General features: G+C 40.1%; 2 protein-coding genes across 4 annotated transcripts in view; one reads left to right on the top strand and one right to left on the bottom strand.

Annotated features, from left to right (window-relative positions):
• HMGXB3 (HMG-box containing 3) overlaps positions 1 to 15,132 on the top strand; it is a 28,700-nt gene extending 13,568 nt beyond the window's left edge. For both annotated transcript variants that reach the window (XM_054978715.1, XM_054978717.1), the window contains exons 12-20: positions 4,487 to 4,788; positions 5,884 to 6,011; positions 6,217 to 6,348; positions 8,334 to 8,518; positions 8,889 to 9,108; positions 9,694 to 9,827; positions 11,513 to 11,629; positions 12,109 to 12,318; positions 13,293 to 15,132. In XM_054978715.1, coding sequence (XP_054834690.1) covers positions 4,487 to 4,788; positions 5,884 to 6,011; positions 6,217 to 6,348; positions 8,334 to 8,518; positions 8,889 to 9,108; positions 9,694 to 9,827; positions 11,513 to 11,629; positions 12,109 to 12,318; positions 13,293 to 13,760 — 1,896 coding nt within the window. In that variant the 3' untranslated portion in view covers positions 13,761 to 15,132. The remainder of the gene's footprint in view (positions 1 to 4,486; positions 4,789 to 5,883; positions 6,012 to 6,216; positions 6,349 to 8,333; positions 8,519 to 8,888; positions 9,109 to 9,693; positions 9,828 to 11,512; positions 11,630 to 12,108; positions 12,319 to 13,292) is intronic.
• Positions 15,133 to 16,141: 1,009 nt separating this feature from the next.
• Positions 16,142 to 22,742, bottom strand: part of CSF1R (colony stimulating factor 1 receptor) — a 72,548-nt gene continuing 65,947 nt past the window's right edge. For both annotated transcript variants that reach the window (XM_054977354.1, XM_054977353.1), the window contains exons 16-19: positions 22,492 to 22,603; positions 21,696 to 21,795; positions 21,148 to 21,253; positions 16,142 to 20,064 (exon numbers count right to left, since the gene is read on the bottom strand). In XM_054977354.1, the coding sequence (XP_054833329.1) occupies positions 19,936 to 20,064; positions 21,148 to 21,253; positions 21,696 to 21,795; positions 22,492 to 22,603 (447 nt within the window). In that variant the 3' untranslated portion in view covers positions 16,142 to 19,935. The remainder of the gene's footprint in view (positions 20,065 to 21,147; positions 21,254 to 21,695; positions 21,796 to 22,491; positions 22,604 to 22,742) is intronic.

A 22,742-nucleotide genomic window follows, 5' to 3' on the forward strand; every position in this document is an offset into this window, starting at 1 on the left:
GCGCCTCAGACCCCAGACAGCAGGATAGATAGCTCAGCCACACCATAGCCATTTCAATAGTGAAGTGATTTATTGAGAGTCTGTGCAGTTACAGATTCCTCAAAATGCTAGGCATTTTGATTTGGTTAGTTGGAACCTGTTGGTCCAATGCACTTTGGCAAGAACTATATAAGGTCTTCTGGTTTGTTACTTACGTAGCTGCTTTCTCTGCTCTCTGCTGCCCTTGCTGAACTAAAACAGTGTTGCTAGAGCACCAGAATGCAGAAGATTACCTTTATCAATTATTTCCAAAAAGTTTTTTTAATTTGGCATAACTATATTAAAGAGACTGAATAAGGAGCACCCTGCTCAAGGAAGTAAGGCACAAAAAATACAGAACAATGTGGATCAAAAAATTCTCACCAAAGTGTATTATTTCACCAATTTAGTGAATAAATACAATTAAACAACAAGACCCACGTTCCTTATAAGGCATGCAAATTAAAGAAAATAAAGTCGCAATGTAGGTCCGGTAGCGAGGACTGGAGAAAATCCAATGTCGGGGTGTGTGACAAGGCACGTCCCGCTTTGGAAACTGCAGGCGTCGATGAGCAAGCTGCAGTGTTCAAGCTAGAAAATCGTCAGAAGTGCGAGGACGAAGTTGCTGTGGAAAGCAGAGCCGTAAAATGATCCAAGGCAAGGCGTAGTCGTAATTAGATCAAAGGCAACGAGCCACGCCGGTCTCTTTTTTTCACTTGTTTCAGATATTTAAATCTTTCTTCAGGCCATAGCATAAACACTGTTCAAAAGCAGTGAGTCGATATCCAGTTCCTTGCAACAGTAATTAGGATTGTCAATGTTGGATTGTCAGCTTTCTTTACTGTCCAACTTTCACATACATACATGGCAGTGGGGAATACCATAGTTTGGATTATCTTGATCTTGGTTCCCAGAGAGATATCTTTATCTTTAAGGGTTTTTATCTAGCTCCCTCACAGCTGCTCTTCCAAGTCTCAATCTTCTTCTGATTTCTTCATTGCAGTCTCCCTGTTGGTTGATGATTGAGCCAAGGAATAGAAAATCTTGAACCACTTCAATTTCCTCATTGTCAACTTTAAAATTGTGTAATTCCTTGGTAGTCAATACTTTTGTCTTCTTGATGTTCAGTTGTAGTCCTGCTTTGGCGCTTTCTCCTCCTTCTTCAGTAGTTGTTTCAAGTCTTTACTTTTCTGCTAGTAATGTGGTGTCATTGCGTATCTCAAATTAATGTTCCTCCCATCAATTTTCACTCCACCTTCTAGATCTAAGCCAGCTTTCCTTATAATATACTCTGCATAGAGGTTGAACAGATAGGGAAATAATATGCATCCTTGTCTGACACCCTTGTCAATTGGAAACCATTCCATTTCCCCATATTCTGTCCTGACAGTAGCCTCTTGTCCAGAATATAGGTTGCACATCAAAACAATCGGATGTTGTGGCACCCCCATTTCTTTTAAGACTCTCCATAGCTTTTCATGATCAACACAGTCAAAAGCTTTGCCGTAATCTAAAACACAGGCTGATTTTCTTCTGAGATTCCCTGGTATGTTCCATTAGCCATTGTAAATTTGCAATGTGATCTCTGGTGCCTCTCTTCCTTTTCTGAATCCAGTTTGAACATCTGGCATTTCTCGTTCCATATATGGTAAGAGTCTTTGCTGTATAATTTTGAGCATTACTTTGCTTGCATGGGAAATTAACACGATTGTCCGATAGTTGCTGCACTCCTTGGCATCTCCTTTTTGGGGGATTAGAATGTAGACTGAGCGTGTCCAGTCTGTGGGCCATTGTTTTGTTTTCTATATTTGTTGACATTCTTGTTAAGATTCTGATGGACTCCATTTCTGTAGCTTGAAATAGCTCTGTTGGTATTCCAACTACTCCAGGTGTTTTTTTTTCTCCCAATTGCTTTGAGTGCAGCTTTTACTTCACTGTCTATGACTTCTGGTTCTTCATCAAAAGATTCTTCGTCAAAAGTATCTGTCATCCTTCGATCTCTTTTGTATAGTTCTTCAGTGTATTGTTTCCATCTTTCCTTTATTTTGTCCTGATCAGATACTGTATTTCCATGTTGATCTTTCAGCATCCCAAGACATGGCTTGAATTTCCCTTTGATTTCTCGGATCTTTTGGAACAAGTCTCTTGTTCTTCCTTTTTTGTTGCTCTCTTCAATCTCTTTGCACTGGTTATTATAATAGATTTCTTTGTCTCTGAGTGCAAGCCACTGAAAAGCTGCATTTAGAATTTCGACCCTACTTCTGTTGCCTTTTGTTTTTGCTTCTCATCTATCTTTAGCAATTTTAAGAGTTTCCTCAGTCGTCCATTTAGGCTTCTCCTTTCTTTTGGCTACCAGAATAGTCTTTCATTTCTACAGCAGAATACACTATATAGATTATAGCTGGCAGCTTTGAGTAGTTAGGAAAAGACTTGAATAATTGGTACTTAAACTACTGCAAAGTCTACATGATAGTGTACAAGCTTTTGTCACTGTCCTAGGTACAGATCCTTGCTGGAAATTTTTTTCTGCCTTCCAGAAATTTATGTTGTTTTAGACTACGAAAAGGTGGAAGTATACAAGCCCTGCTTAGATTTTTTTAAATTAGCCATACTAGTGAAACCATTTACTGTGAAGTACAGATTTAACTCCTTGGGTGTTGTCAACTTGGGTTTTTGTATCTCATCACTCTTGGTACACTCCTTCCTGAAGAATGTTGCAATAAAGGAATGGAGGAGCCGCCCTGGCCCTCTCTTGTGCTTTTTGTTAGCTGTCAGGGTGAACTGGGTCTTAAAGATGAGTGTCTGATTTATGGAGGGTCACTCAGAAAAAACAGGAGGAATGAGGAAACTGGGCCTCTGTGTGATCAAGCACCCCCTTTTCACTTGCCAATAAACAAGAGAATCCACAACCCCAGCATAGTCCTAGCTCACAGAAGCTCCTGTGTTAGAGGACTGCCCTGCACAGCTTCCAGAATTGAGGGAGACACAGAACTGTATAAACCTCTGCTGGTAGGCCACTCCATCAGCCTTGGTAGAGAACCAAACCTAATGCTGGAAGGAGGAGCTGTTTCAAAGACCTACACTGGCATGTGGACATTTACGTGGGGGGCATCCCATGTTGTAAAGATAAGAACCACACCCTTGAATGGAGACTGGAAACAGGTAACCATGGAAACTGTTCCAGGATTGGTGTCATAGGTACACACCATCAGTAGACATGCAGCTGCAATTTGTAGCAGTTGCAGTTTCTGGATTTCCTTTTAGAGAACTATATAATGTGTGTTAAGGAGCTCCAACTTGGAAGTTAGAGGAGAATGGATCAGCATACCTTTGTTAGTTGAAATGAGGAGAAAACTTGCAAACCAAATTTATTACTTATTTAAAAGCATTTCTACTCCTCTTTATCTCCTCAGAGTCATGGCAACAAACAGTACAGCAACCAAAATGTAAGGACATAAATCATAATAGTACAATTAACAACAATAAAACACAGTAAAATACACAAATTATAAATTTAAAAGCATTCAAGATTTAAAACACATAAGCTCAATAACACACAGCCAGATCTGCTGAAACAATTCATCTTCTATCAAATAGTCTCTGGAGCAAGACTGCCTTCCTGAATGTTGGAAGTGAAGGTGCCCTCTCCAACCATTCTGGCAGGCTTTTTCAAAGATCTGGACCCATCGCAGAAAAACCCATGGTCTCACTGTAGCCATAAGGATAGTCTTAAAGGAGAGCACCTTAAGGAGGGAGACTGCCTGCCGAATGTAACTGGGGCAGGGGAGTACACTGAGAGACGTGGTTCGTTAAGCATGACGGCCCTCAGCACTGGAGTTATCTGTTCTGAGTGGCTGACTGTAGAGAGGAGCCTTACTGCTGCATACTGTACTGATTGGAGTTTCTAAGATGCCTTCAAAGGTATATTAGTCCAAAATGGAGATTACGGTAGCATAGATTAGCATAGCCAGGTCAGCAGAATCTCAGTAAGAGGCCAGCTAGATGAAACTGAAAGAAGGCGCACTGACCTGTTTATTTAGCAAGGCTGAGTCCAGGAACAGGCGATAAAAGCCATTAAGGCTGCGACACCGAATCACTCTTTCAAGAACAAGGCTAAGTGATAAGAAAACCCTCAAACGTTTAACAATTTGGTACATTTATCCTATCAACATCTATAATACCTTATCCTTCAAACAGAGACAATAGAGTGGATCCAACCATCCTCTAAGGAGCCTTCCTTGAACTTAAGTGGTGGTTCCTCCAATGGAAGAGCCTCCTAGATTGGAGATAGGCTTCAAACTAGAACCAAAAAAATGAGCTTTGTTATCTATACAAAGCAAGCAAGATGGAGATTGACTGAGAGGCAGAAGAGTGGTAGGATGGGTAGGATCCACCTCAGTATTGTGGTACTTCACATTTCACAAGTGTCTTGACATAAAATCAAAGTGACATTTCCCTTTCTACCTAGGAGGCCGCCACTGGCCCCACAGATGTATTGAACACCAGTGACCCTTTAATACCCTCCCAAAAAGAGATCCAGCGCCAATCTACGCTGCAGCTTCTACGCAAAGTAATACAGATCCCTGAGAATGAATCTGAGCTGGCTGATGTATTCGCACTGATTCATGAACTCAACAGCTCACGGCTCATCCTGTCCAACATGAATGAGGAGACAGTTACCATTGAGCAGACCTCTTGGTCGAACTACTACGAGTTTCCATCCTCCCAGTGTCTTCTCTGTAGCAGCCCTTTATTCAAAGGGGGCTTGAAGTAAGTTTTTCCGCTTTGAGAACTGAATTTTTTTCTGGGGACATTTGGGTTGAAATCTTACTTTGTATTTATATTTATTATTTATTAAATTCTCCTTAGTTCAAGACTAATCCATGCTTCTAGAATCTTAGGAAGTTGTACTTGTATTTTCCTTGCATCTCTATTGTCGGTATACTTCCTGTGCGCTAGAATTAGGATTTTATTCCCACCTCTTTTTTTTCTTGGGGGATAATTTATAATTTGTGTATACTGATCTTTTTATGGATGGAGGTTTGGAAGAATTCCATATTTCATGTGTTCCTCAAGAGCTCACATTCCTAGTACAGTTTGAATAGGCACTTAGTCAGTATGGACAAATCAAAAGCTTTCTGATATGGGCAAATCAAAAGCTTTCTCTTTAATTAAAAAGCGTGTTTTAGAAATTGACCATGAACGTTTGACGGTGAGAGCTCAACATATCTGACCCCCCTTGTTCTTTGGCAGTACTCCTCCAAAATCTGTACCCCCCCATATGTATTATTTAATCATTCCATGTTATTGCAGAGTTTTTTTATTTGCAAGATTGAATATTATACTTTTTATGGTTTTAGAAGGAAGATTTTTGAACATGCCTTATTTTGACAGAATCTGCCCTTGCAGTCTCCGTAGGAGTGATACATCCTTACGTGTCCTGCTTGAATGCTGTTTGTTTGAGAATATTGGAGACTACTATATTAAGCCACTTATTACTTATCAATCACCCCCCTGCACCTCAGAAACTCTTTTTATTTGTTGAGAGATAATTATCCTAAGACTACTCTGGCAGTAGCGAAATTTGTCAGTCCTTCTATCACTTACGTCTGAAAAATGATGAAAAAGAATTGATTATCTTCTAAGGGAACAAAAAGGAAAGGAATAGGCACTATATCTGTGGTTCCAATTCATTTGCATTTACAACATGTTTGTGTGTGCGTGCGCATGCGCACGCATGGAGAGAAAGAAAGAGACGTGAATGATGCAGATAGCTGCAAGGTTTTGTGTTACTCTTTTCTCATTTCTTAAAGTAGAGACCAGTATGAGTACAGGGTTAATTTCATCTCCTCTCCATTGTTACAGTTCCCTTGCAGGCCCTCAGGAGTGTTGGTTGCTGACAGCTAACCGGCTGCAAGTGGTCACTGCTCAACTCAAAGTGTGTGTCAATGTGCAATGCTTGGCCCTCCATAGCTTCAATGATATATACACAGGTGAGTGAGTGCGTTAATAAACCTAGTTTGCTTTAAAAGGAGGAATACAAGTGGTGATAAGTGCATTTTAAATTTGTATGTTCCATGAGACTGCATTGTGTGTAGTAGCAAGATTTGAACTTGGGATGGTTTCTCACTGTCTTATGATCTATATTTCTGCATTCCTAGTAATAGCTGTTTTCTTGGCTTTGTTTCCCAATTGTAGGCTTGTTTAATGTAGGTAACAAGCTTTTAGTGAGCCTGGATCTTCTTTTCACTATAAGAAATCATATTAAACTTGGCGAAGATCCTAAGGTGGCCATCAGCAGTATCTTGGAATCTGTGCAGGAGCAGACTGGTATGGATATTCCTGTTTCTTTTTGTCCTTGAAACAACCATGATCAATCTGTTAAAAGCATAAAGACATTGTTTTAAAGTTTTGGGTGGCATGGGCAGGGTGCTTGTGTGTGTTTATAAAAGACAGACAGGTCAGGACTCCACAGAGTTCTGTAAGATGATCCATTACTGGATTGTCTGCTGGCAGAGTATAAAGTTGCTTTCACAGGATCAGTAACTCCTTTTTCTTCTACTATTTTAAGTCAAGGCTTCAAAGTTACTGGATTGTGCTAAGTTGCCTGTGACTTAGTAGTGGCTTCCAAGCCACAGTGACTAGAACACATTATGCTTTGTCTTAGTTGGATGCCGGCTTATGTAATTTATGTCCCCCAGTTAGGAGTGCCATGGAAAAGGCAAGCAGCACCTGTGTCCCAGGAAACTCTTGAAACTTGTGTAGAAAACCTGCCATACAGTGTACACAGGCTGTGCTGTCCTTGTTAACTTGTCTGAGGATGAGTCTCGCTCTCTCGCTCTTGCTCTCTTGTGCTCTCGCTCTTGCTCTGTGCTGAAGATACGGAATTGGAAAGTTCACCAACATGTTCATTCATTCATTTTATTTTATTTAAAAAATTTTTTTTTAAAAATTATTTTATTACAACAAACATGCAAAAGTTCACGTAAAGTAACAAAAACATAAAAAACAAATGAATGAAAACATAGAGGGAGACATACCATTTGGACATTTTACAAAATTTCTTTAAGCTTGTTACTTAATCAATAGCTCTTCCATAATACCCATATCTTAACTAAACGTATAACTTTGACTTTACTGCGAAGATATCTGCATTTCCCCCCATACTTCATTTGTTGCCAACCTTCTAATTATAATTTTCAAATCCACAAATCATTAGCTCAGACTGTTCTTTCACATACAGAAAGTCCATGAAAGGTTTCCAGATCTTCACAAAATTGGCTGTTGTTTTATCCCTCAGCAACTCTATTTAATATTTTTTGCATTGTTAGATGTATTTGTTTCCAGTACTTTTTAGCAACAGGGCAGGTCCACCACATATGGTGGAAGGAACCCTCCTTTTTTTGACACTTCCAACATTTGTTTGACACCCCATTAAACATCTTAGTTAATTTTTGTGGGGTCTTGAACCACCTATACATCATTTTACAGAAGTTCTCTTTCAAATTAAAACATAATGTAAATTTTAGACCATAATTCCACATTTTCTCCCATTGTTCCATATGGATATTATAGCCAAAATTATTAGTCATACAGTCCTTCACTTGGCAGAACATTCATTGTAATAACAGAAATTCTTCCTAACAATTCATTCCTAACAATGATAGTTGTAATTTCTCCCATCTGTCTAGGTCTTTTTAAATTTCATTTCATATCTTGACGTAGTTGTTTTGGAACAACATCGTATTTTTATTTGTCAGTATTACCCCTAAGGATTTACCCTTTTTTCAATTATAAATCATGTTTTTTCCATCAGCTGACTTTTCTCTTTTTCCTGCGTATTCTTTCTTAGCATCTTTGTTCTTCCTTTATTAACTTTAAATCTTGCTACTTCACCAGATTCCTTTAGCTTATACATTAATACCTCTATTCCCTCTAAGGGTTTTTTTTTTTAGTTTTCACCCACTCATTTATTTATTTTCAAGATTCATGCCTAGTCTTTCTGCCATTTGGGGATTCAAGGCAACTTAAAAATAAATTTCAACAAATAGGTTAAAATAAGAATTCATAACAAGAATGGCCCTTTCCCCTTATTGATGCCTGTGGCAGTTCTGCAGGGCAGTGACGCGGCAGCCTCTAGGCTGGGGATTCAGAGCTGTTCCAGTTGCACAAGGCTTCCCCCAGACGGCTGACTCCATAGCTGTTTAAAGGCACCCTTTAAAGCCATTGACTTGTTGGTCTTCCTGCAGATATAGGGCATGAATATAGCTTTAAGTATTTTACTTGGCTCTCTTTCTTATTTTTTCCCCCAACAGAGAAAAATCTGAACACTGAGGAGCTGAGTCAGCTTGAGGAGCTGCTGTGCAATGGATATTGGGCCTTTGAATGCCTCACTGTCCGGGACTATAATGATATGATCTGCGGAATCTGTGGCATTGCACCCAAAGTTGAAATAGCCCAGAGGAATGTGGACAATGTTTTGTCGCTGAAAAATATTGAGGTAGACCATCTTAGGCGTCATAACATCCAGCTGCACCTTGAACTGTATTTCTCAAAATATACATTGTAGTACTAATATGATGTTTACAGTTAGTCTATATTTTATTTACTCCTCTTTTAATGAGAAGGGGGATTTCAAAGGCATTATATTGATTGCCCACCTAAAAGCAATGGTTCTATTTTCATTAACCTACATGGAAGCTCCCAGAGCAAAGTGGTACAGTGAATATCAAAGCAGAAAGAAGAACCTGTTTAAATTTATAGGGTTTTAACAGAATATTAAAATGTATAGGGTTTAACATAATACAGTCTTGCAAGTATTGATTAATGTTTTTGATTTTTCCATCCCTCCCCTTTCTTCTACTGTTAAGTTTACCTGGCCAGAGTTCTTGGCATCTAGTGAAGTAAATGTGGAAGATTTCTGGTCTACTATGGAGACTGAAGTGATAGAGCAAGTAGCATTTCCTTCCAGCATCCCTATCACAAAGTTTGATGCCTCTATCATAGCCCCCTTCTTTCCACCGCTGATGAGGAGCTCTGTGGTAGTCAACACAGAGAGAGAGAAGAACTTGGAAACACATATGATGCCAGGTAACTTGTTTTTGTAGAAATTCTGGTATGTAGCAGGGTCATTGGTGTCCATAGTACTCTTTAAGAATTAAGAAGGCATTAACTTGCTGCTCTGAGGACTGTATTTCCACAGTATGGCAGAATCCTAAAAGGCTGGTATAATGGTGCTAGCTCCTGTATTAGTGCTGCTGAAAAGCTTTTTCCTGCAGTGCTACTTACCCTGTTTGTTGCCCAATGACACAAAAATTACACATAATAGTATCATCTCTGCCAGGGATAACCTGACATACATACATGACAACAAACTATAAATGGTTGGTTAGCTTAAGGGCTAAGGACCCTTTAAATTTTGCCAGTTCTCTATGGATTTCCACAATGGGGATGATCTTTTTGACAGTGCTGTCATTGGAATTGTAAAGTTTAACCTGTCATAGGTCTCCTAATGTCAGTTGGAGCTGCATAAATTATATTCACTTTTGATTCAGACTTGGTAAGGGGCTTAGTGGGAGCATTTGGGTGTAAGACAAGCACCATTGCCTGCCTTGCATAAGTGACTTGATGTTCTCTTCTAAGAGCAGCGAAACAACATGATCTCTTGTTGTTTAGGCAGTGCAAGTGTTCTGGGGAGGCTGATTCAGGATGAAACTTGTAAAATGGAGCAGATTGGTTCTTACAGTGAGGAAGAGCTGCAGAATTTCTTGACACAGTGCAGTATTCCTTGGGATGCAGGCGACTCAAAGGTAATGGATCTTTTCTATAAGCACACAGTGGTCCCTGGGATGCTCAGTTTGAATATATTTTAATTACATTTATCTGTTTATTTACCAAATGTATTAAAATTTCAAAGTGATAATTACAATTTTTATTACCTGTAATCAGTTTAAAATTAATCAATTATCCAAAATATTAAAGCATCATACAAAAAAAAGAGAGAGAAAATCCTCTCCCCCAGATCTGTAGTACAGATCACGGTCTCAGTTACCAAAAGCTCTGAAATACTTAGGATACAGATGGTTTCAGGCTTTATAGGGCAAAGCACCTTGAATTACAGTGCAATCCTAAACAGAGTTACTCCAGTCTAAATCACTGATTTGCAGAAGTGACGTAAATGGGGTTGGTAGTGTTAGTTATAGGGAAGATTCCCGCCCTCAGGACAGTTCTGGTGCAAAGGAGCCAGGGGGGTTGAAGGGGAGAAGATAGGTTTAGGCTAGACAGAGCAAAGAATGAAATCATCTCAATTCCCAAGAAGGATACATCTTGAGCCGGCCGCAGCCGGCATTCAAGGACACTTGCTCGAAGTGCCAGGGAAAGAGAAAGTAAATACCTGCAAGATAACCAATTGGCTTAGCATCAATAAGAAACTTCCCATGCCCTCAGAGGATCAGCACATAACACAGAATGCATTCATAACAGATATGCAGACAGGCATACATGACACCATCTCCACAGTCAGCACAACATAAGAAGTGTTAAAGTAGTCCAATCTAGAGATCATTTCACTATATAATGATAACTAGATCTTTCTGTCTTCCAGTAGAGGATGCAATTGCCCAGCCATAGCTGGTAAAAGGTGGTCTGGGCTGCAGCAACATCTGGGCACTCTGAGAACCTAGTCTTTCGGGAAGAGTGCAAGTTCAAGACTAGAATTTTCATGTCCCACCCCCCCTCACCCCCAATTGTTTTTCTTTTATATGGATTGAGGTTAGAGCTGATACACAAATTCAGAACTGACATTGCCCCCTTCTCCTGAAAGATAAAACAGACAGTTTGGTGTTGTCTATGGAGTGACAGCTGTACTCAGTGTTTCCAAATGGCCTCCTTATTGAATGGCATTGCATGGATATTAAGATGTACAGGAGATCAAATTGATCCTTGAGAACAACTATCGCTTAAAACCCACTTCTGAAATTTACTCTCCAGTGAAGAGCATAACCATAACAAAGTAGTACCCTTAATCCCCAACTTGTAAAACTGTTCAGAAGGATCTCATAATTAATAGAACCAAAAGCTACTGACAGATCTAGGGAAAGTAATAGAAACACATTTCCCCAGTATCTCTATGGCAGCCACTGCTGTATCTGTCCCTAAACCAGGTTGAAAGTCATCTTGAAATTAATCTAGATAATCTGTTTATGCACATTCCCATGTTGAAACACCTCCACTGTCAAACTGAGTGAAAACCCATGAAGGAAAATGGCATGCAAAAATACGGGATGATAATAGTTTGTCTACTTCAGGTTTGAGGATTTTTTTTCTTTTCACATCCTCTAGACAAACCACCAATTCTGAAATATTTTGTAGCTTCTATAGAAGAGGATTTGTATTCATGTATACCTGTCTTTAATACCCTTGCCCTTCTCTCAAAGAATCAGCTATTTACGTGTGACTAACTTTCTTTCTTTGTTGGTATGTTCACTTTTCCTAGGAGCAGCTCTGTCTTTCTCTGCTGGCTCTGTATGATTTTGTACAGAATGGGACACAGATCAAACAGCCCCTAGCACATTTCACTGGAGGAAAAATCTACAAAGTGTGTCCACATCAGGTGAGTTTGATTGAAAAATTGCACCAGTGCACTGGTTCAGTGTACACAGCAAGTGTGACCAAGCAATTAAACTGATGTTTTACTAACTTTGATATTTTTTATTATAAAGTGAAAAGATATATGCAAGTGGGAATTGTCATGGGTTAATGTAGTATGTTATGTGGCTAGATTGGGTAATATTGTTCTTTCTGGCTCACAGTAAAGGAGGAAATCTTCATACGGGGTAATTAGGCACAGGGACTATTGATTGCTAGATCGTGGTGCTACAATAGTTTGTGTTCTTTTCTTTTTTTTGTCCTAATTTGAAGATTTTTTTGTAGAACATTAATTTAATTTGCTTTCAGAGAAGGTTCCATTGTCATGCTAGACTTTGGAAAGCATGTGATGGAAGCTGAGGGCTGGGCTTGTTTTTATTCCCTGGGTGTTTCCCTTTCTTCCAGTGTATTGCACCAAACCTGTTACAACTTTTATCTTCACAGGTCATGTGTGGCTCAAAATACATTGTGAGAGGGGAAAGTCCCCGGGACCATGTGGATCTCCTAGCCTCTTCACGCCACTGGCCACCAGTCTATGTGGTAGACTTGGCCACTTCTGTGGCATTGTGCGCAGACATCTGCTACCCTGACTTGACTGCTCAGATGTGGGGGAGGAACCAGGGATGCTTCTCTGACCCCATGGAGCCTTTAAGGGTTAGTGGCCTTGCTCTGTTGCACTGTTTCCAAAGCTAGTGAGAGTGTCTGTGATGAGTTGTCCTCTCTAGAGATGCTATGAAGACAAGGTTGTAAGTAGGGAGGTTCCTAACTATTGTGTGTGTTTTTTCTCTGTGATAATCTGGGCCAATTTTATATTTGCAACAGCCTGTGCCATTTTCCAAATATTTCTTTTGCCTCCTGCTTTCAAATTTAGATTTTTACAATTCAAGTGAAAAACAGCCTTTGTCTATCATGGTACACTTGTACGATTGGGTTACCTTTGCATACTTGTTCTGCCCTCCCTTTAATACCTACACCTATTTTTCAAACTCAGAGTATTGGAATTAATGGCAAATAGTGCTGTGGTTTTAGTCAGTCAAAGATTGGATGGCTATTTTTGATGACTGCCAAAAACTGCATTGGCAGTTATTGGCAAAAAAAGGGGAAAGCCAATAAATATACGCAGCTGTTTTACAATGAGTTGGACCAGTAGTCCATCTATACATTCTACCCTAATGAGCAGTGGTTCCCCATTCCTGTTCCTTGAGGTCCTTTAAGTGGAGATAGCAGACACTGAACCTGCCACCTTTTGTGTGCCATCACTGAGTTACTGGTCCTCTCCAATCCTCGTCCTTGTTTATAGTAAGGGAATATGTTTCAGTGTCTGTCTGCGTAAATATATCCTTACCCAATCTGAAATGCTCCAGATGGCTGGGTTTTTGTGTGTGTATCTGACCCATCCTGTCTTGAGTGCTTCTTTCAGTAGCAGTAATAAGCCATTCCTATTAAGCAAATGCAGAACTAAACGTGGAAGACTTTGATTTACCCAAAGAGTCTTTGGCCATATAGGGATTTGGATCCAGTCGCAAATCCTGTTTGTTTGTTTTTTCTTGTTTAGCAAGCACTGATCAAGTAAACTATGGAAAACATTATGGTATGAAATAACTTTTGCTTTCTTTCTCTTTCATCAGTATGTGTCCTGCCCAGAACTTCTTGACAGACATTACAATGTGGATATGACCAGTGCTGAACATTCTATTCAACACCCAGTCACCAAATCTGCATCCCGCCGAGTAGTTTATACTGGGACAGAGCAGAACACTCAGAGGGACCCAACAGCTCGGCATCGTGCCCTCTCCCTCTGCCGGGAACTAGAACCCTACAGTGCCATCATTACAGCCATCAGCGATAGCAAAACAAGTAACGTCCGCCAGAGGCCTATCACCTTTGACAATGCAACCCACTATTACCTCTACAATCGCCTGATGGATTTCCTCTCTAGCCGCGAGATTGTGAACAGGCAAATTCATGAGATTGTGCAGAGCTGCCAGCCTGGTGAGGTGGTGATCCGAGATACCTTATATCGTCTGGGCGTGGCCCAAATCAAAACAGAAATAGAGGAAGATGTAGAAAACCAAGGAGAGGATGGTATTGCATAACCTACTCTGAAGTCATCTAGCCATAGAGATGATTGTTAGGCCGTTGAAGCATCTCTGCAGATAGTTCAAGCAGTTTATCACACAGAGGAGTTCCAGTGTGGAACAGCTTTGACAGCTTACATAGTCCAAAGAGTCATGTGCTTCCATGAAATCTGGATTTACTCCTGTGAGATTGAGATCTGCAAATGCCTTTCTATAAAAAAGGCAGTCTTCCCTTCCAAGATGTTGTTGAGATCTGTAAACTAACCAGGACAGGTTGCTGTAAGGGAGAAAAGGAGGATGTTTCAGGCACCTGTTTCAGGCAAGAGGTGGCAATGGCTTTACAGAACTTGAACTGTTTTTGAAATGTATATGTTGCAGTGTTTTGGGATCATAAGTGAAAGGGTAGGGGATGAAAAAGAGCAGAGTTGTTTATGGATCCCTTATACTGTAGTATAAATATGGAAATCATAATACAATGATGAGCCTGCTGTGTAGCCCTAGCTGCTACTGGGCTCTAGTTTGAAGAAACTTGATCTTTAATCCCCATCAGTATCAAGGAGTTAAGCATGTATCTGCTCCTTTGGCTAATTTTTTCTCATCCTGAGGAGCCTCTAAGCTTACTTGGGGGTTGAAATCCAGAGTGAACCTGTTTAAATGGACACATACTTTAAGATAGGCTTGTAATTACCTTAGCTAGCATGGTTTTAAAGGCTCTTCAGGGATTTGTATGCTTGGGATGATGAAACTATACTGTTGGTCAGGAGGAGCTCTTCAGGCTTCTGCAATCTATTTTCAGGCACTTTATTTTTTTATATCCTATCTATGGACTTCATAGGTTGTCTTACATTTAGGGACACCACAAAGAATACTTGTACAACAGTGGTTGGATTCAAGGAACGCAATCTAACAAGACATTTTTATGACTTGCATTCCTTACTAAAACTTGTTTGGGAGGATACACACTTGACTGGACCTTCTGAAAGCCACTACGTACTCCCCAGTTCCAGTATTATAAAACTGTACTGGGTGAGTTTCATATTGTGTTCTGAACACCGTGTTCAGAAGAGACCAGCGTTTTTTCTTCCCATTTATATGTTGAACCATGGTGTGTAAACTAGTTGCATTGTCCACTGATTCCCTTTAGCTGCTCTTGGCCATCTATAAACCTGAGAAGTGAAAACAGACTTCTGCTGTAGCTGAAAGCAGGAAATCTGGAGTGTGTACCTGTGTGTGAGGGTTCAAGTATGTTTTATTCATTGAATGAACAGATTTGTGGTGTGCAGCTCCCTTCTGTGAAGGATTCTAGTGTGTACTGTGTTGTAAAAACATGTATTGAATTTATGAACAAAGATTATGATTTGCTCTTAAAAATGCTAATTTATTAAAGACACTTTTTCAGTCAGTGATGAACTGTTGTAAGTTACTGTCTCCAGTGTTTGAGCGAGTCTCCTAGCTTGGCAGCTTAAATACTTTGAAAGCCAAAGAATGCTAATTTGGTTTGTTGTGTTTCCCATTTCCCAGGAAATGTATGGACAAGCTTTGTGGAGTGGTCATAGGTCTGTAACAACAAAAAAATGCCTGCTAAAATAGTATGTTGGGTTGTTTTGTGTTCGAAAAGCGGGCTATTTATAAATTAAATTTGGTTATAGGGAGTCTCCTATTCTAGGTAAACAATGTTTTGACCCTCCTAAGGGTAATTATCAGGAGTAAAAAGTTTAATTTTCATTGTGAGAGCCAGTGTGGTGTAATGATTAGTGTCAAACTAAGATCTGGGAAACCCAGATTTGAATCCCCAGTCTGCCGTGGAAGTTCGCTGGGTGACCTTGGGCCAGTCGCACACACTCAGCCTAATCTACCTCACAGGGTTGTTGTGAGGAGAATTATATAAGCTGCTTGAGTTCACTGTTGGGAAGAATAGCAATATTCGAGTTCAGTATCACCTTAAAAATCAACAAGCTTTCCGGGGTAAAGCGTTTGAAAGTTGGGCTTCTTTTGTCAGGGATGGAGATTGGTAGGGTAAAAAAATGAAGCAAAAAATGAAGTAAACAGTGCTTTAATATTTTGTTTAATTTGTTACGAAGCAAAAAAAGTGTTGAAGGGGTTAGAGTGTCTGTTAAATAGAATAGAACTAACTGCGTTTGACACTGTCAGTGATTCCTGCCCCTCTTGGCCTTTGTTTTGCACTTAAATCCTTAAGCTTGATCTTACATGATGCTTCACAACAGGTATTAGAATCTGGCAATGAGGTGCTTGGTTTTTTATAAACCTTTGCTTTCTTGTCTTAAAAGCTACTATACTTTCTGAGGATTGAAGACTAGAAGGATTGACAAGGCCTGTTGGGCTTTTTTTAAAATACAGAAGATACGCAACTAATGGAGAAAATAACACAATTCTGAGAATACATGCTTAATCAACTTGATTTATTTTCAGAGCAATTATAAGTCTGTTCATTTTAAATCAGTTTTAATGGAAATAGAGGCTTGGATACATAAAACATAGCAGTTAAACTATTTAAAAATGATCATGTATCAAGAAAATACTAGTGCAAGGTGTTAGAAATCTAGTTAGCTAGTTGTGCATATGGAGAACAATGGAGCCATCTTATACCAAGTCAAACTAGGTTAGTATTGCCTACTGGTTGATTTCTAAGATCTCAAGCAGAGATTTTCCCAGACTAGTTTCCTGATAATTGAGGTTCCAAATCTTTCTGAGCCTGTGGGCACTTTCAGACTTTTGGGAGGTGGAGCCAAACAGGTTCTAAGCCAAGCTTACTCCTATAATGCTCTTTCTGAATGGGTATTTATTGCACACCCAAGGGTGATACCTCGGATACTTTTGAAGCACCTCCTGCTCCAGTGAAGTGGAGGAAAACTAGGACCCACTCACTACTTAAGGAAGTAATGCTTCAGGGAGGGAAACAAGTAGACAAAAGGAAAAATGTCAGCAGGCACTATGGAGCCTAGGACAGCCATACTGGGAATTGCAGCCTGAGACTGCAGGCTTTCAGCTGGAGATGTTAACCTGGCTTTTGCTACAGTCCTCCAAATATTTGTATGATATCAGTTTGTACTAAAAAACCCTGCCCCTTTACAGTACAAATGCCTTTTGTTTCATATATTGAATTCTCAACGGGGCCACTGAGTGTGGATCAATAATCCACAAAGTGGAGCCAAGGACAAAAAGGAGATGTCTCTACAAGGAAGTTCCAGGTTTGCAGAAAATCTGGAATCTTAACAAAAAAAACACATTAGGAGGTTAAAAGTCCCCCAAACAATAGAAACAACACCTATAGCTTTAATAAAAGAATCCCCACAGAGGCTACATTCTGTGATCTCAGGGCCATCTTGGGGTTTGCTAGGCAGCTACAAAAAATATTGCTAGCCTTCCAAACCTTGGTTTCTGTAAAGCAAAGCTGGAGGGCAAGGGTGGGCTTGGAGGCTAAAACATCCCCTTCCCCATTTATGTCCAATGGAAAAATACCCAATGGATTTGGGCTCAATTGCTGTGGCCAGATCTGGCAGTAACCACCAAAGACTCACTATTTGTGTGATTTGGCTGGACCCAGTGGCAGGGACTACTCTGCAACTCAACCAAACATTTGTTGGGGGGAGGGAAGGAGGGAAAGCTGAAGACAGAGCGGCAGATAAAGGTAGATTGGTTAGTGGATTGCAAAGAAAGAAGGAAGCAAGGAAGGGGAAGGCTATGGGGGCTGCCAGGGGAGAGAAAGGAGGAGGAGAGGGATAGAGCAGAAAATGTACCCCCCCCACACCCCAATTTGTTAATATTCTAATTGTATAGGCAGTTGTAGCCAAGCTTCATTGGCTTCCTGTTTAATTTATATAAGATGTCAAATGTGGCTGCTTAGAAAAGTTGGTTCTCTTTCTCTAAAACTGGTATAAAATGGAATTGCTATAGAACATTGATTAAAATGTTAACTTCATCCTTTAGGATGTCTGGTTCTAGTTTTTGATTTTAAAGCTGCAACACTTGTAATGTTTTTACACATCTGAGCATTTAAAATGCTTCACATGATAGCTTGGGAACACTGGAAGTATAAATGCAGAATTGCTACAAGGTGTGAATTATAGAACCACTTTGAGGCATAAATGTAAGTTAAATGTTCCGCATCAACACAGCTCCTAACTTGTGTTGGTTTTTCTTTTATAAAAATAGCTCAGGAGAAATCATAAACAACAGAATTGTCCTGGCCTTGCTGCCATTGCTATAAGTTCTGGAACTTAATACATTCCAACACTTATATTATTGACATTAAAGCATATATACAACATTAGCTTAATTTCAGAACATTCCATAATCTAGATAACCAGCCTTGTCCAAATGGAGCAGATGCCAGTCTTTTCTGTTTAGAGGCTGTCTGCCTCTATACATCTGAAGAAGAGAACTGTGATTCTCGAAATCTTATGCTACAGTAAAGTTGGTTAGTCTTAAAGGTGCTGTTGGACGCTTCTATTTTTGCTACTACAGACTAACACGGCTAACTCCTCTGGATCTATATGCCTCTATACAGTTAGCTGCCTTCAATATTTTCGGTACCATTTTTAATTTACCACCATTACAAAGCTGTGTGCCTCTGCAATACAGGTGTTGTTTCTCCATCCTGTAGCCCCACAAACACAGCCTATATGGCCCCCAGAGTGCCCTAGCTCACTATGCTTTTGCCAACAATATCTCCTGTGAGCTTAAAAGGCAAATTTCAGCAGCCCCTAACTAAGTACTGAGAGACCTGAGATAGGGCCACTGTTGAACTTCTGTCAGCTGTGTATCCAAAAAATAGCACAGGAGCAGTACCTCATGGCTTCTAGCTGCCAAGATGATGAAATGTGTGTGTGGGGGGGTGGGGGGGTAGTACAGTATTTGTACACTGAGCCCTTCAGACTTTAAGGGCTAAAAAGAATTTCTGCTTGTACTATCCAGCCATCATCTACATTTGATACAGTATGTATATTTTCTAAAATTCAACCAGCATAAGAGTAGTGAAAGTCTGTTGTAGGTTGATAAGCGAGCTACAGTAAGTGTCTCACCACTAGAGCTTTAAATTTCTTATTTCGTATCACATGAAACACAGTGGAGTCAGTCCATACATTTAGCTGCCAGCAATAAAGGGTAGAACATAGCTTAATGAAGTGATATACCAACTCATAGGTTCTTTGAATTTTCACCCTTTATATTTGAGATGATAAAATAGACTGGATTAAGCTTTTCTTTATTATTTTTTCCATTGACTTAAAGTATTGGTTTGTCAAATGTTTATAAATCAGTTTATAAAGGCTATTATAATGATTTAGCAAGCAATCCATTATAATAATGGCTGCAGTTCTCCTAGATTATAGTTGTTCAGTTAATAGAATTACCACAAATCATTAAATGATAAACTATATTTATTCTTTAGTTCTTTCCTACTAGCAATTAGCTTAGTTAATTCAAAACCAGCCATTAGTCAAATCATAAGTTTGCTTATACTTAAATCTTAACTAACTGATTGCATCACTGGAAATTAGTTATAAAGCATGCAATGTTTTGTAGACATGATTAACAAGTTCTACATGGTAATCATAAATGAGAGACTCTTCTAGTATGAGATTCTCACTCTGCGGAGAATTAGAGCTGTATTTTTCGTTTTATTTGAGCTAATAGGAAGTTATTTCTGTTCTATTTGTCCCCGTACAGAATACGAGACGTGAAGTATATAGGTTGTTGATTCTTTGTGGCAGGAAATGTTACCAACTACTGGCTATTCATTTATGTACAAGAAAAAATCTCTAATAAAGAGAGTTCTCTAACAATCTAATCTCTTAGAATTTACACACAAAAGGCTAGTGAGGTACATATGAAATGTTGAATGTTTGCTTTTAAAATTTACGGCTCCATTCCCACTCTTGCAAGCATGCTTATACTCAGAGATGGTGCTTTGTTATGCCAATCACCCTCTTGATATAATGATCTTAGCTAAGCTTCTTATTTTTAGCTAACCTAAATACAAGCCAGTTGTTAAGGGCAGGAGGAAACAAATGGCTTGGAGTCTGTTACCAATTCATAGTAGACTCTCAGGCTGTGACTTGTGAATGAAAGCATCTAGTTTTCAGATACGCAAATCCCAGAGGCCCTGAAGGACCTGCATCCCAGCTGAAATGCAGTACTCAAGCAGACATGAAGATCCTGTGAGCAACCACCTCTAACAGAACTGGTAATTGTTGCTGTTCAGGAGGGGCTGCCTGCTCTCTCCGACTTCACAGGATTCCTCGAAGCTGGCGGGGTCACATGCACTGTCATTTTCTTTGTTTCTTGGCAAGTTTGTATAATCCTTTAGAAGATGGTGAAAGGGAGAAGAAAAAAATCACTTTAGGTCCTAGAGTGACATCATCACAGTCTGAAGCAAAAAAGGAAATGCTGTGATTTTAATTTAAACTGTTTGTTGCCTGCTTTTTGTTTCCTACTTTTGGTTTTCTAGGAACACAGGATGCCCCATTAGTCTTTGGAGTGAAAACTTTACTAATTGGGGAGGATCCCCACAACGAAGCCTATTTAAGGATTATATTGTATCACCTCTGTGCTGGAAAAAACTGCACTGGCTTGCTAACAGTTCCCCAGCACAATTCAAAGGGCTTGTTTGTACCTTTAAGGCTCTAAATGGTCTGGGGCCAGGATATCTGAAAGGCAGTCTTCAGCCCACCAGTTAAGATTTGCCCCCCAAGCCCTGCTCACGCTACCCTCACCTTCAGAAGTGAGGTGGGTGGCAATTAGAGACAGGACATTTTCTGTGGTGGAGCTTTGCCTTTGGAATGCTATCCCTGGTGTCCCCCCCCCCCCCCCGTTCACTTGGTGCCTACTTTACTGTTTTTTCATGTGCCAGGTCAAACCATTTCTTTTCATCCAGGCTTTTAATGTGGGGTTTATCTTTCCAGCTGTTTTATGGTTTGCTTCTGGTCTGAGGTCTATTTTATAAATTGTTTTATGCAGTTATGTCCCTGGGCTTATTTAATTCTTTTTGCATTGATAATTTATTATTTTAATTGTAAGCCACCTTGAGCAAGACTGGAGAGGTGGCATAAAAATCTCCTAAATAAACAATGGATCACGGCCATGAGTCTTGAATTGCCGTTCTGCCGTTTGGGTATCAGTTGATTGTATAGACAAGATCTGAACTAATAAGGTCAGCAATGTAATTCAGCAGTGTGATTCTATGATTCTAAGTGCTCAACCAATAGTGAACTATTATGGCGAGAAATCCCTTATCCAAGATACTGCTGATAGAAATCACACCCAAACATAGATGGAAGGTGGGGAGGGGGGGTGAGTGAAGGGACACAATGCAGTTTCTGTGAAAACCAATCACATGGGCATGGGTTTCCATCTTCCTTTCCCCCTTAGCAATTTAAATAACTACCTGTTTTTTAGTGGCATCTAGCTGCTTTTGAATGACAGTGCAAATCTGAGCGAAGGTTGGCCGTTGAATGGGCTCCAAGCTCCAGCAGGCCTTCATGATATTGTACCTGGATGGGGGGGAAAATCGATTCATCACTGCTCAGCACTAAATTGTGCAAAGCTGAGGGGGGGAGCTTGTGAATCTTGCCAGTAGATAAAAAGCAGATGTTATAATGATTTTATATAGCACAGAGTCTGATAACACAGCACACAGTCTGATTTATTTCTGTGTAAAGTGGCTGTTGCAGGTCAGCAAAAATGTTGCAGCCCGTTAAATAACTCAGCGAACATCACATATATACAGTCTTCCACTGATGCTACGGAAGGGAATAGATTTTTCCAGAGAATAATTTTCAAGCAATTTCATAATAGTGATTGATTAAGAGAGGAATAATCTTGCTGGGATTTAAAAACTGCAGTGCTGGCTGCAATAAATGATATTTGGACCAAGTATATGGCTCAGTTTCATACATTCAGTTGTTCAGGTGCCGTTCCTGAATTCATACTTACATATCATCTGAAGCAAAATCAGGCCTGGCCATATGGTACCCCTGTTTCACCAGGCTGTAAAATTTACTGTCCACTTTCACGCCAGGATAGGGGCTCCTGCCTGTAATTGTAACAATAAGCATTGTGCTTTAGTTTCACAAAGGGGCTTCATCACTGGAAGCAGAAGAGGGTGTGATAGAAGAGAGCAAGTAGGTAAACTAAGAGAGGCCTCTGAATTGCCACAAGGGGATTTTGAGACATTATCTCCACTGGGTTTGCAAAAGTCAGCGGCAGCGAGTGCTGTCTTCAAGTAGGTCCTGCTTCAAGATGGCAGCCCTAGCCCTGACTTATCCGGGCTCTAGCAAGTATGTGGCTCCCACCAAGCTCTGCTCTGACTATGCCTTTTATAAGTAGTCTAGTGTCAATTTGTCTTTTCTCTCATGCTTTTTCTCCATGAATATGAGCCTTATATGTCATCCCTTTATTCTATCCCAATTCTTTAATAGCTTTAAAAAGGAATTAGACAGATTCATGGGGAATAGGTCTGTCAGTGGCTACTAGACATGGTGACTATAGGTAGCCTCCGCATTCAGAGGCAGTAAGTACCAGTGCCAGGACGGAAGTTCAGGGGAAGGTCTCAGCCTCTATGCCTTGTTGTTGGCCCTCCATAGTAACTGGTTAGCCACTGTGTGAGACAGGATGCTGGACTAGATGGACAATTGGTCCCATCCAGCAGCGGTCTTCTGATGTTCTTATCCCCATTTCTAACAACGTTTCTTGCATGCAGAAAAACTGAAACAAGTTCATATTTCCTTACCTAGAGAAAATATCTCCCAGAGAAGGATGCCATAAGACCATACATCACTCTGTACTGTGTAAACACATTCGAAGATACTCTCTGGTGCCATCCATTTCACTGGCAGCCGAGCCTGGAATTGCAAAACCATTGCTCAGACCACTCATGAACTAGCAGAATATAATTTATGCCTCAACTGCTCTTTTTGCTAAACCAGATTTCATGCAGTAGAAAGTAGTTCCTCTTAGCCTGTTGTGCTAACACAAAGGTGT

The sequence above is a fragment of the Eublepharis macularius genome, chromosome 4 (genome assembly GCF_028583425.1).
Source record: "Eublepharis macularius isolate TG4126 chromosome 4, MPM_Emac_v1.0, whole genome shotgun sequence".
Classification (NCBI taxonomy): domain Eukaryota; kingdom Metazoa; phylum Chordata; class Lepidosauria; order Squamata; family Eublepharidae; genus Eublepharis; species Eublepharis macularius.